The 13,798-nt window shown below is 41.5% G+C and overlaps 1 protein-coding gene across 18 annotated transcripts in view; it reads right to left on the bottom strand.

The window, feature by feature from the left end:
- Positions 1–13,798, bottom strand: part of celf5a (cugbp, Elav-like family member 5a) — a 194,749-nt gene that overhangs the window by 4,535 nt on the left and 176,416 nt on the right. For 7 of the 18 annotated variants that reach the window (XM_082525565.1, XM_082525558.1, XM_082525560.1 and 4 more), the window contains 4 exons: positions 4,511–4,726; positions 4,101–4,193; positions 3,157–3,300; positions 207–370 (listed from right to left, as the gene is read on the bottom strand). In XM_082525565.1, coding sequence (XP_082381691.1) covers positions 243–370; positions 3,157–3,300; positions 4,101–4,193; positions 4,511–4,726 — 581 coding nt within the window. In that variant the 3' untranslated portion in view covers positions 207–242. The remainder of the gene's footprint in view (positions 1–206; positions 371–3,156; positions 3,301–4,100; positions 4,194–4,510; positions 4,727–13,798) is intronic. The other 11 variants (XM_082525569.1, XM_082525561.1, XM_082525562.1 and 8 more) reach the window with 3 other exon arrangements.

The raw sequence follows: 13,798 nt of genomic DNA, 5'->3' as shown, positions 1-13,798 counted from the left end.
CCCCTCTACATTTCTTCAAATATTAAAACTGTAGAAACCTTTAATGTTTAAGCTTTGCATTCACAGAACATATAGCAACCCAATACTTATCAGTCTAACGATATTTACTTTCCAGGAACAGTCAGGTGGCATTATTTGAACCTTAGTTGCATCGTGAGTGTAAAAGGACAGAGTGGTGAAAATCAGCAATACTCTTATGGGCTCACCTGTGCTGCTGCGATGAATACTGAAGGTAGGCTGTGTCAGTAAGGGCGGCTGGCATCCTTCGGTCTCTTTAACTGGACTTTCAACCTCTTCATCCCAATCTGAAAGCCATTCATGGCTTGAATAGCTGCCTGTGCGCTAGCAGGGTTGTCGAAGCTCACAAAACCTGTGTAAGAAAAGCAAAACTTCATTTACACTAACTAAGAATAATGTAGGCTAGGGCTGTTCGATATAACGATATATATCGGATGACGATATAAAAACGTCTATGTTTCATTTTACGCTATCGTTTGTTTCGTGGTGTCGCAAAATAAACTGTTTACGGCAATATTTTTTCATCGTTTTGATGGTCACTGTAGTGGCTATATTCATTTCTTAAAGTCCTCTCTTTCTCTTATATTTAATATAACCACACTACAGACGGACAAGCGCCTGTTTTTATGCGTTGTCGTTAGCAACAACGATGGTAAAACCATCGCATGTCCGCTTGTTTATTTTCCACATAAACCTTTCACAATAAAGCTCAAGATGCTGTTGAGAATTTTCAAAATAAACGGAATCACATGAAAAAGTATGCAGAGTATTGATGGATGAGAAGCAAAAAAATAGTCGTCAGGTGCTAAAAAATAAACCTTAGACTCAAACGTTAGAACAGGCTTTCCCCGCAGCACGCCGTGTAATAAATACTCACGAAAAAAACGGCGGCCTTACAACCTATGTCTAAAAATGTGTAGTTTCATGCATCGGTTAAAACACTCGACTCCAGGTACAAGACGCGCAGCTGGAAACACTTCACCTACCCGAGATTCACAGAATTTACAGAAAATATAAAATTTTTTGTGATTTATATCGTTATCGGACGATAGATGTTCTATATCGGGATATGAGATTTTGGTCATATCGCACAGCCCTAATGTAGGCACCTTAACAAGCGTTTAGGGGAGAATTTTAGTAATTTTTTATGAATAATATTTACTGTAAATTACTCTGTTAAAAAAAGAAACAGGTGGAAAAAAAGGCAATCATAATGAAAATGTAAGTGTTCTGTTGGTTTCCTCATCACGTCCTGTGTACCTCTAACGGAAGTCTAGATGGTGTTATTGATGCAGGAAGGACTGCGGCGCGGCCTAACAGCTGCTCAGAGCTCGTGACAGCCGGACACGAGGTGGCTTTTTAATGAAAAATAGGCCACGAAAAGTTTGGGGCTGTTACTGCCAAACGACATCGCTCTGCGCTCACGCTCTCTCCTAGTTGACTGTTTTTATTTGGGAATATAATATTAAGCTGCATTCAGAGATGAAGACATGTCCAGGATTTGGATAAGAAGCATGCATTTGTTGATTTTGTGCGGTGTAATAAAATGATGAAACAGTGCAGAGAACCAATGACCCTAACTCGAAATAAATGTTATATTTTATAGCATGCAGGCACTTTCTTTACAGCTGCGTGGATTTTGAACCTTCGAAATTTAATGACTGACGGTTAACACGCCTACAAAGTTTCATTGACTCAGTGCTATTCTTTTAATTTTCTGACCTGTGAATGAGTGAAAGAGAAAAAAAAAACCACTGAATAAATGAGTTTGATCAAAACAAGAGCAAACACAGAACGATGATCATAGGAGACAAATCTGCTGCAGACACACAAAACCTCCCCGCGATAAACCACCTCCTCAAACCTATGAACATCCTGTTTCCATCATGTGTAAAAATAAAGCCTTGAGAATTCAGTGACCAGAAATTTCAGTGGAGTGTGTCTCCACTGATGCGCTCCGCTGTGTCTGTGGTGTCATTAGGAACAGCTGATGACCCATGAAAAAAACAGCAGGAGGCTCTCCACGTCCACCACCACATGGGAGGGAGTCTACATGGCCTGCTTGGCTCAGGTTTGGCCCATTACGGGGGAAAAGTTGCGCTACAAAGAGCCGAGCTGAACGGAAGTCTGAAGAAAGTATAGAGACGGGATAAGGAGGTGACCTCCTAACCCGCCATCACCTTAATGCGTTCAGGCTAGAAACAGAGAGGAGATACCCGTTTAGAGGTCTAAGCTCAGTTTCTCTGTCTTTTACACCCCATCAATCTAAGTTTATTCCCTCTTTCTCCTTTCTAGATTAATTACACACGTGTTCCCTCCTTCCCCAGGCCTAACATTATGTTGTAAATGCATAGTGCATAAGTCAATACTGCAAATAGCTCCTCTTTCATGAATTTATATATTATTAAGTCCCCCAAGGGAGACGGAACTGGTGATCAATTTCGCCCAAGGTTCTTTGGTTCCCTGAAGTGAAAACAAAAGCTGATCTATAATTGTCCTTTTCCTTCCTTCCCCTCAACCATCACTGCCTGCCTTTTTGTAAGCCCTGGGGTTGGACGCGCATGTAGGCTGCCAGAGCTAAATGGGACAAGAGGTGTGGAAATGTGTGAATCAGCCTCAGCGGTGAAGGTATTGACAGATATTGGGGTTACACAATGGTGATGAGGATGCTGATGCAGCACCTCAAGGTTTCCAGGTCACACAGCCGGCAAGCAGAAACAAGGACGTGCGGTCTGATCGACTACATCCCGATTATTTTGGCTGCAATGTACTCTGCGCATTGCTTTAAAAGCGCCGGTGCCAAAACACAACAGTCATCAAGATGCAAAATTAGGTCAGTCTGTCAGGGGTAAGATCGCTCAGTCCTCCAGGTCTGTGAGCTGTCAAATGTCATCAGAGGCAATGGTATATACATTATATATATATAAAAAATTTTGTGTTGTGTGTTTGAAAATAAAGAAAAGACAAACATTTTACTATTTAACCTGTATACACCAAGACTGATTTATTATTATTAGATTTATTCAGAACCAAGTGTCTTTATCTCTCAAGCCGGGGTCAATACAAATTGACTTGATATAATTTCATATGATATCAAGTTGGTCTTGGACTGTGTGCATGTTGCACTGTAGGACTCACCAAAGCACTTGCTCTGGTTGGTTGCCCTGTCCATGAAGACCTTAGAGGAGATGACGGTACCGAAGGGCAGAAACATTTGCATGAGTTCATTGTCTCCAAACTCCTGTGGCAGGTGGTAGATGAACAGGTTACAACCCTCTGGACCTGGTTGCAGAGATACAGCGAAAGTTTGATAGAAAAAGAGAGAAAAAGCAGTCAGTTTGTCTTTTTCAGACCTACATATTACCCAAAATAAATACAGAATATGTGCAAAGAGCTGTCTCAGACATATGTGGCACTACCCATCATACAAAAAATAAATAAATGATTCATTAACATTGGTAGAATTAGACAGTACAGGCTGAAATGAGCATTCATGCATGAGCATCCACTCTCATGATTCCTTCATATGTGGCCTTTAGATGTATCTTCACCGTTCCTGCATACACCTGGCACAGGCTCAAATCATAATTAAAATATACATTATGTGTTGCTATTTTATATATTTTATTTAATAAAAACGCAACAGGAGTTTATTAAAATCATCACATTGCAAGCTGAAAATCTTCAAATAAGCTGTCCCAATTTGCCTGCAACCATATTTTCATTGATGTTGTTTATATGTGTGTTTCATCCACACTTACTGTCACAGCTGGCTATTATAAAAGATATGCTACTACTTATCACTATTACTATATATTACTATAATACTACTCTACATCAATCCCCATGTTTTATGTCGAGACGAGACCTGTTTACAGTCTCACACAGTCCGCTCTGTTTATCTATTAAACACAATGAAAATGATGTTAGAGTGTTTTTCTTCTCTCGCTGTACAACAAGACTCAAAATGAAGTGTGTACAGTGTAAAAGCAAAGCAAGACTGGTCTCTCGTGCTCGTCTCCCCGTTTAGCCATTACAAAGTATGAGGCATGTGAAGTGTAAAAGCAATAATGTTCTCTCACCCTCACCTTCTCTCTGCTGCTGCTGCTGGATGACCTGTGCTGGTTGGGGCAGCGTTTGGCCAATGGGAGTCAGCGTAGTGGCCGGGTAGATCGCTGCGGACGCGAAGCAGTAGAACAAGGAAGGAAGGAGGGAATGTGAGAGAGATGAGTGTAAAATCGGGGATCCCACAGAGAACGGTGTCAAGGATGCTTAAGGTCGATCACACAAGCGTAACACGTAATCAAAGCCTCTCTGATGTTTCGTTCTGAGGCGCTGTCCTACACTATCTGAATACATACCACCTCACGCTACTCACGCACCACATAGCCTGCAGTTATTGTCTCATAGCTGCTACTCATTTATAGTGTTTACACGCCAGTGCAAAACCTCAGAATAACAGAATCGTAAACAAAGCCGTTCTGTCTCCTACCTGTGTACTGCTGTACACCAGTGAAGGCTTGCTGGAGGGTGTCGGCAGCAGTGGGGCTCTGGGTGGAGTAGGGCGGCAGGCCGTTGGTGTAAACGGTCTCCACTGCAGGGTGTCCGTTGGGCTGATGAGGGATGCCGGTGAATCCGTTGACGATAGGCGTGACGATGCTGGGTACAGCGGAGGTGGTGATGTTGGCTGGTGGAGAACTGAGGCCTGCTGGGAAAAAGGTTGGCTGTTGAGCACTTCATCTGGATCTCTGCGCATAATACTACAAGAGTTGTACAGCACTCAGACTTACACTAGCAGGCAGACACCCTTTTTCTCATAAAGTGCCGAGAAAAACAGTTCTCTGTACACACACGCACACACTCACACATTAAACACACAAAACTCGTGACCACGAGCTACACTGTGTCTTCTCTCTAATGCAAGGACACGGGTGCAACGTGAATCTGTCACATATCCGCCGTTTGTCGTGACACATCCTGCAGGATAGCTGGGGAGTCAACCTGTGAAAAATGAGCCTGTCTGTAGTGTTTGTGCGATACCCTGCTGGCTTGTACTGCTCAAGATGATGAAACCACTATGCAACTTCTGAGAAAAAAAAAGAAAAGAAAAGAAAAGAAAAAGGGGAAACAGATCTAGACTAGATAGAAGAAGATTACAGGGGGAGATTTGCTTGAATGAGCAGGTAGCAAATACACAAAGATGTCTCGTACTTTTACACATCATAAAAAAAAAAAGAAGACAAAAGAACAACAGTTGGCAGTTTGACAAATGGGTGGGTCATAACATATATGGCGCACGCCTGAAAGGCAGCTGCTGAAGGGTTCATGAGTGGAATCAAAATTGGATGCTCCGTGTTCTCTGTCATTCAATGCATTTTAAAAAGGACCCTCCTTTAGAAAGTGCTTCCAATTATGGCGGGGACGTCAAAGTGCCCACTCTCAGCAGAATCTCACTTTGTGATGGTCTCTCTAAAAGCGCTTCTCTGTGGCAAAGCATCCAAGCTCATTGAAGTACAGCTCCCCCGAGGACCACCTCTCAATCTCAAAGCCCTCACCCTGATTGGACAGAAAGCCCAGGTTGTCACAGAAACCCTTCAGCGTGCCATATTTCCACAATCTGGGACCTCGATAAGGGACTTCTTATGAGTAGATTAGATAGAGTACACAATCACAACCAGCTCACCCAAATTGTACACTGAGATATGTGGCAATGCAAACAAAAAGACGCAGTATCACCAGAGCTGGGGTCTTACTCAAAAGCATTACATCACCCCAAAACTACATTACCAGCTGAAACCTCCTACTGCTGACTCCTATCATCTATGTTGGATTATTTTTATTGCTTTCTATCAATAATTACCCCTTTGTCTTCAATCCTCACCTCTCCTACTCTGTTTTATTCTCCATCGTCTCTCCCTGTCTCAGCATTTAAACCACGAGGAAGCTGACAGTGGAGGAGGCAGATGCAGTGACCAGGGGAGTTGCCCCAGTCCAGCGAGAGCTGTTGTGTCTTTTGCACTGATTTTCTTTTACTTTTTTTTTTTTATCTCTTTTTTTATGAAGCCTCCCCATGATTGCTTGTTTCCTGCAGAGCTGTGATGAATTAGACTGCAGCTTCAGCCCATTCTCCTACCAGGACCCAGGAGAGCGCCGCTCCTATTCTGAGGGCTAGAGACAGCCAGTCTGCTCAGGCCACACGCACTTTACTGTACCACCAGATAATGCACCCTCTCCATCATCAGGCAAATTCATTTTCCAAGCCTTAGCCATAGTGTGGGAGCACACGCCTATGTATTTGCAGCAGTTGTGCAGTGATAGCAGGAGTAGCAGCAGCAGAAGTACTCGGTGGTAGCACGGACCCCTTATGTGCAATTTCATAAGTTCCGAGGTCAGCAATTACATATGACATCGGTACTGAAGGAGAACACACGAGAGAAGTCGCAGATTGGGGCCACTGAGTCCAGTCTGTTCATCATGTTGGAAATGCCACAGCAAGGAATAAACAGAAGTCTTATAAACACTATATTATCGCACCACAGTCAGTAAAGAGTGAAAAAGGGAAGTATTACTAAGTCTCCTGAACTAGATATTTTCATTTTATCCCTCAGTGGACACATAGTTCTTGCATTGTGAAAAACTGCATTCATAGCTTGTTTACAATGCGCACCCAAGAGCGCTGATATACATGTGGCTGTCAGGATGTTTTGCAACTATCAGGCTGTAATGACATGTTGTTCTTCACTCTGGCATGAGTGAATACAAAGCTGTAGGACAGAGGATTACATATTCCATACATTTTGCTCTGAACTATAAATTTACTGTTCTTTATGACTTCACCAAGGAACACTGCAACGGTAAACAGTATCCATATGTGTTTGTCCAATACATATATTTATGTTGTGGAAGCAAAATTACTCTCATCTTCTTGAAAGCTTCTTCTTAGAGGGAAAAACAGTTGATTTGCTCCTTGCTAAGGAGAAAAAGGCTTCACATGCAACAGAAGTATTTATTATGCTAATTATATATTGAAATCAACAAGGAATGCTATACCCAAACTGGAGAGTGCAGTCATTACCGGCAGAAGGACTGTCTTTTGCCAGAGCAAGTAATAAGTACTCAAAACAGATGCTTTCATCTAACTGATTTGAAATGCGACGCATTTAGAGTCAAAGAGAAAATGTCTGTCTTCTGTGAATAACACTGTAAGGGTGGGGGTAGCTTTCAAAGTCCAGTTGTGATCCTAAGAAGAACTCTGACTTTCAATACTGCCCTTTAGATAAGGAATAAATATTTATAAAGCAAATCAAGTGTGACACAAAACAAATGAACTTACAAATGAATGTGTTTTATTGTTACAGAGTTTAATATAATTTTTCATCTAGTGAATATTTCAAAGCACATAAGTAGTTTTCAGTCAGTACGCTAATTATTTGTGAAATCCTCCCCCTTGCTTGTCATCTCCACAGATCATTTAATAAATTGTTTTGAAAATGCAAGTGTACGCTGATGACTTAACTCTGATCAGCCGTGCCGCAACAGCTTTTCTGGCTTAAGTAGCAGTGAGCCCAAACAAATAACCAAATAATAGCCAGGGTAAAAAATAAATACTAGTAAAATTGCAGTGGACATAGCCACTATGGTTTCTGAACTTCCATTATGAAGTGACAACTTCAACATGTTGGCCATCAAAGACTCACATAGCAAGCAGGTCTGGCCCGGATCTGGTATCAAGCCGGCACTGCTGGCTGACTTCTGGCATGATAAGACGTATGTCATCCAGATATGGGACAGGCCTGAAGTAGATGGCACTGTCTATGAGATGGCATGCCATATCTGGCTCGATTATGGTTTTGTTTATGTGGCCCAGGCCCATAGAAAACAGGTCTGGCCCGGATCCAGCATCTAGCTGACACTTCTGACTGACTGGTGTCCTGGCAGGGTGTATGTCAACCAGATGTGGGCCAGGTCTGGCAATGATGGCACTATTTATGTTCCTATTTTCCTATTTTAGTGAGCAGACCCAAATGCCATGTTGCAATACTATACTGCTGTGATAGCCAACGTTTCAAATACAGATTTGACAGGTTCGTGAGTGTAAACTTTATCGAAAACCTAGTGACGGTTTACTCATCTTTCCTTGTAGGTGGCCGTAGCTCAGGAGGTAGAGCAGGCCACCTACTGATAGGAAGGTTAGTGGTTCGAACCCAGTCTCTGCTAGAGTCTCAGTTTAGAGAAAGTGTGTGATTGGGTGAATGTGGCATATTGTAGAGGGCACTTTGAGGAATCCTGAAGAGTAGGAAAGTGCTATATAAGAATCATTCCATTCATTGTCTGAATGGAGATTTTCCATGTTACTTTTGCACTATTATGTTCCGCCACTTGTTGTTATTACATGGTTTGATTAAGGTACACATTAGGCTATCATCTGGGGCATCACAGGGCCAGCAGTGTTTCTGCAACTGGCCCATTTGTGGGCCACCTCTGGCAAACCAGATCTGGGCCACCAAAGGGCCGTTATTCTTTGCGATATGTGGGGACGTGTAAGCACATTGTGTGGTCCAGATTGGGGCCATACCATTTTTGCTATGTGGGGACATTCCGACTGAGAGTAACCATTGACTGTCTATTTTTGTTTATTCTAAAAACAATCATCCTTCTTTACTAAATAAGACTTGAAGAATGGCGATTGAAAACATAAATTCAAGAAGAAAATGTGCAATGACATTATAAACCAAGCGAGAAGCAGAGCAGCTCCTGCATTAAATTTTATACTAACTTTACTGTTGGTCATCGAAAGGAAGGCAAGTTTAAGGAACCTCAACATTAGCTCCACTTTACAGATCCTGGGGCTACTTTAGTTTTGTTATACTGAGTACATATGATACGTGATGAAATTCCAACAGAAGAAAGACTCAAAAGCATGGAACTCCAAAAAAAAGAAAAAATTCTTACTCATGGTAGATTTTTAGTACATAGAAAAAACACTGGAGGCAGCAGTACGGAAATAATGCAAGGAAAAGTTTGAAACGGAAGTTATGCAGAAAGAAAAATGCGTGGAACATTATTCACATAAGGAAAAAAGGCAGCATACAGATGAAAGGGAAGGACAAGGTTGGCATGAACTACGGCAGGTCAGGTATTCACAATGGGTGGGTGGGAACATGAGTACAGAAGGTAAAAATATATGAAACAGCACAAGTGATATTTAAAATAAAAACGGCAAATGAGAGCTAAACAAACAAGAAACTGAAAAAAATCCAACAGCAGACTGGGATCTAACACACAATACACCTGAGGAAAAGGATTCCAGCAAAGATTGAACTGCACTTTAATGATGCCAGCGTCTAGCATCTGTTGGGAACAAATCCCATAGCGTAAAAGTTCAAACACCTAATCAACATCTTCCTCATGGGGAGAAACCAGTGGCCACAGCTTGAGCCACAGTCTGTAAATCGCATATCTATAGTGTCTTGGAGGGTGCTTCACTTACAGTCCTCACTTTGGCATGCTTGATAAAATTAATAAAAATGCAACTACTGAAAGGATCCCCTGACCATATGTTATATGCAATGCTAATCTATTTCCAGACTCATTTGCACTAGAGGCTCAGCAGCACCTTCTCGTACAGAATCTTCCTCCAAACTGCAATTCAAATATGAAACAAGTTCTCCAAGTACAGAGCTGGACAGATAACAGAGAGAGACCTCCAAGCCTTTCAGGCAAGCGTAAACACACACTTCTAGACCACACAATTTATTTCCCTGCACACTGCAATGAGCAAAGTGAGCCGCCAGAAAAAGGATTCCAACCTCTAAATGTATAATCATGTGATATACAATCTTAATTTGCTTTAGTTTATACGAAAAATATTATAACATATTTTTTCAGCTGATATTAAAATGAAACTATGTGAAACTCGACAAATCATTTATTACTAAATAAATATTAGATAATAAAACAAAAACCTTCCAGACTACTAAGCCTCCAGTGCTTCCTGCTCTACTTCTGAAGCTCATATGCATTCAATACACTGACCAAAGCAATGTGCCTGGCTTTCAGATGCCTGAGCAGACCAGCTGGGCAGCTTGTGAAGCTCCACTGCCTGCGTGCACCGGAGATCAAATCTGGTCAAGGCAAGAAGAGTGCCTGTGGCCTCTGAACAAACTTGAAGGCAACAGAAAAAGGGCTACCTTTTTCTCACTTCTAATTTTGAGAAATGTAATTATTTTGATGCCAGAGTCACGGTTTAATCTAAAAGCTGAGAAGAAACATTTGCATTTAAGGAACAATGGCAACTCATCCGTCAGACAAAGTGTCATGAAAAACAAGCCACTTTTTAAAATTTTATTTTTTTACCTTTGCCTGCACTGGAAAGACATCTCTACAGCCTTAAAGAAAGCACTTAGAGTAAAAGCATATTTCAGACTAAGAAGGACTGAAAGCTCGAGGTCACACCATCACTTGGGACACACAGGTATTCATCTTTCCAGCTGTTTCCTTTGGCTCTGAACAGACTGTCGCTATCCTTGGATGTGATGTTTTGATCTAAACGTGAAGGATAGTTGACGCTTTGTTCTAAATAAATATCTTCGCTTACCTGTCCTTTGATTGTTTGTGTTAGAATTAGTCCTTGCCAGTGCAAGGAAGCCATAGAGGACAGGTGGCATTAAGAAAGATCATCACGTCAAACAGCTCATTAGTTTCCTGGTGCTTTGTCACCACCGAAGTGTTCCGTATCCATGGTGCAGCCATGTTTGAATCCAGCAGGGATGTTGTGGCACATTCGGGCTGGCTCTAAGTGTAACGGGCTCGTCTCTTGCTGTGGAGCATCTGCACTATACTTTATGTAATATGCACTTGTGCATGCACATCTTCAGTGTAGAGCAGCACCATGCAACAGAACATTAGAGCGACTTTGATTACACACTTCTCACATCCTAACAAAGCATTCTTGACACTGCGTGTTCCTCACCACATATACCCAGCGGGATTCACATCTCTCTCCATTTCTCCTTCCTCTCCTCCCTCACCCTCTTTATCTCCCCCCCTCTTAATCCAGCTTTTCCTCTCTCTCTCTTCTTTTGTTTAACTTTTATTTCTTCTGCAGCACTCAGGGAGCGGCACCTGGTGAACATTATTTTCAAAAAGCATCATCATGCATCATTGTAAGGATACATGCTCTAATCAGCTGAACCATCTGGCAAACGGCTTATGCACCATCAAGCTTAAATGCTGTGCATCTGTTGATCAAATGGATGTCTCATTGTTTTCAGGGTAACACCCTTAACCTCGGAGCCTCTTTGTACTTAAGCCTGCTGTCAAACAAGGTTTGGTATGTTGCAGAGGTTATGGAGATCATTTAAATAAAAGACTAGTGTCACATCACACTTTTATCCCAAGATCGGGAAGGGTTTTCATCTATAAAACCATTATTGGAGCATTATGTTAATGCAGAGCAGTATGTGTCACTCAGAAAGGCAGTAGTATGGCTATCAATAGGTAATAGCTCTCATTTCACAAGGAAAGGGGACATTAACCTTTCTACCTTTTATGCTTTTGTACACAACTGCCAAATGTCAGAATTTAATTAAGCTGATGAGACGTCTTAATGCATAAATTAAACCTCTGTTGAAGCAGAGAAGCGCTGTGCTCCCAGACCCCAAAAAACAGATTCTGATATTACAATGAATAATTCCACTGACTCGTGGCAGACATCCTACAGTCTCTCAGTAGTGTCAGAGTCTCTTGGCCTACTTATACAGACAGCCTTGCCAGTAATGTTATGTATTCAATGAACTCTAAATAAGTCATAGCCACAAGTGTGAGAAGGGAGAGAGAAAATAGCTGTGTATACCAAAGCAGCACGTTAGTCTACCACTGCTGCAACTGCTGGCAACCACACTCATAATAACCAATGAAGAAAGGGGAAATAAGATATTTTATATTAATGATAGTCCTTGGAACTTCACGAAATTGATGATTTCTCTCAGGGATTAAAAATGTATTACATGCAATAAGAAAAGTTAATCAGTGAATGGAAGCTTGCATAGAGGCATGGTCAAAATACATAAATAGCACCACTTCATACACATCAGGATCACGGGCTTAAAGACACTTGTGATTCTCCTCTTACGCCCCATGACCACAAATATCTTGCTCTCTACTGTTTTCCCAAGAACTGATAACTATCTATAACACTGAATTACAGACAAAAGCAAAATCAGCATTACTTCCTTTAGAGTTAGACACTGATTTTCAGTGCAGAAGAGAAGAGACTGGACAAAGCCCTCACACACACAGACACACACACACAATGTGTTTTCATATCTTTGTGGGGACATTTAATTGACATAATGCATTCCCTAGCCGCTTACCCTAACCATCAAAAACCTAATCCTTACCCTCAGCCTAAACCTAACTGTAACCCAATTGTAACCCTGACACTAAAACCACATTTTGAGTCTGAAAAATGTCTTCAAACTCATGGGAAGGGCTGTTGGTCCCCACAAGCATCGTAAACTTCCGATTTTTGGTCCCCACAAAGCTATGTATACACGGACACACACGCACACGCAGAGATAGGGGAAGATAGAAGGGCAGGGAGGCAGGGAGAGATGTTCCTAGCCTTTCAGTTGCACTGTCTTTCATCAGCACTATTGTGTTGCCAAATACAGGTATGCATGCTGAACACAAAGATGTGAATTCGAGCACTGTCAGAGGTATACGCATCAAAATATGAGTTTCTCAGCAACGCTTAGCGCCACATTTAATCACTGTCTCGGATTGATTACGGCCACCCCAAAAGTGCACACACTGCACTGAAAACATCACTGTGCATTTTTGACAAATGGGTCTCCTCTCTGGATATATTTGCTGAAGGTGAAAATTATACGTTACACATACGGCATGTGTGCCCACTGCCATGTTCCATTCTTTCACTTTTTGTAAATGTATATAAATTGATTTTAAAGGGCAAATTTAATGGTTAAGAAGAGTCCCTAACATTTCATTTTCTCACTTATTAATCCAACTGACTGTTGGTTGTGTTAAGCTGGACGACAGAAAAATTGTAAATTAAAAAAAAATACCAACTTTTTTTTTTTTCCCCCAACGTAAACTGCAGTTCAGCAGGAATTTGATAAAGCACAGCAATTTCTGCAGAAACGGGATTCTTATGATGCCTATAAAGAAAACCCTAAACTAGGCCTTGTTGTGCTGATGATGCTCACACTGACTGGTTTAAAGTTACCAAAGACATCACCTTAAAAACTCAATACTGCAGTGTTGGCAAAGTAGATGAGGGGAGCACAACAAAGACTTTGCTACTGTATTATTTATTTTGGCTCATGCTTTTGTTGAGTGGAGAATCTTGAAGTTCTCTGTCTCAAGAAAAATGAAACACTGCTGAATAAGCAAATGTTAGGCAGTAGGTAGGTGTTTCAAAGTCCTTCCCTTTCCTCTGTAATGGATCTGCATAGGAGGTGTTTGTTATGGAAAACAAAACCAAGTGCATGCAGATCATGCACAAGTGCTTTAAAGCACAAGGTCAAAATACTACGGGGAAATTAGCGGCTTATCTGTAAAGTTACTTATTGATATTCCTTCTTCTGCTGCTACTACACTAACCCCAAATATTGTTAGCATTCACAAACAACATAAACATGCAAATCCCACTTTTTTATTCATTTTTTCTCCCTCCAGAGGAATCATGTTGGATCACCAGAAATGAGGCACGCTTTCGTTTGGCTTGTGCACATAAAGGCTAACATGTAAATGCACA

This window comes from Aulonocara stuartgranti (genome assembly GCF_965226115.1).
Source record: "Aulonocara stuartgranti genome assembly, chromosome: 23".
NCBI lineage: Eukaryota > Metazoa > Chordata > Actinopteri > Cichliformes > Cichlidae > Aulonocara > Aulonocara stuartgranti.
This window is presented reverse-complemented; position numbering and strand designations above follow the sequence as displayed.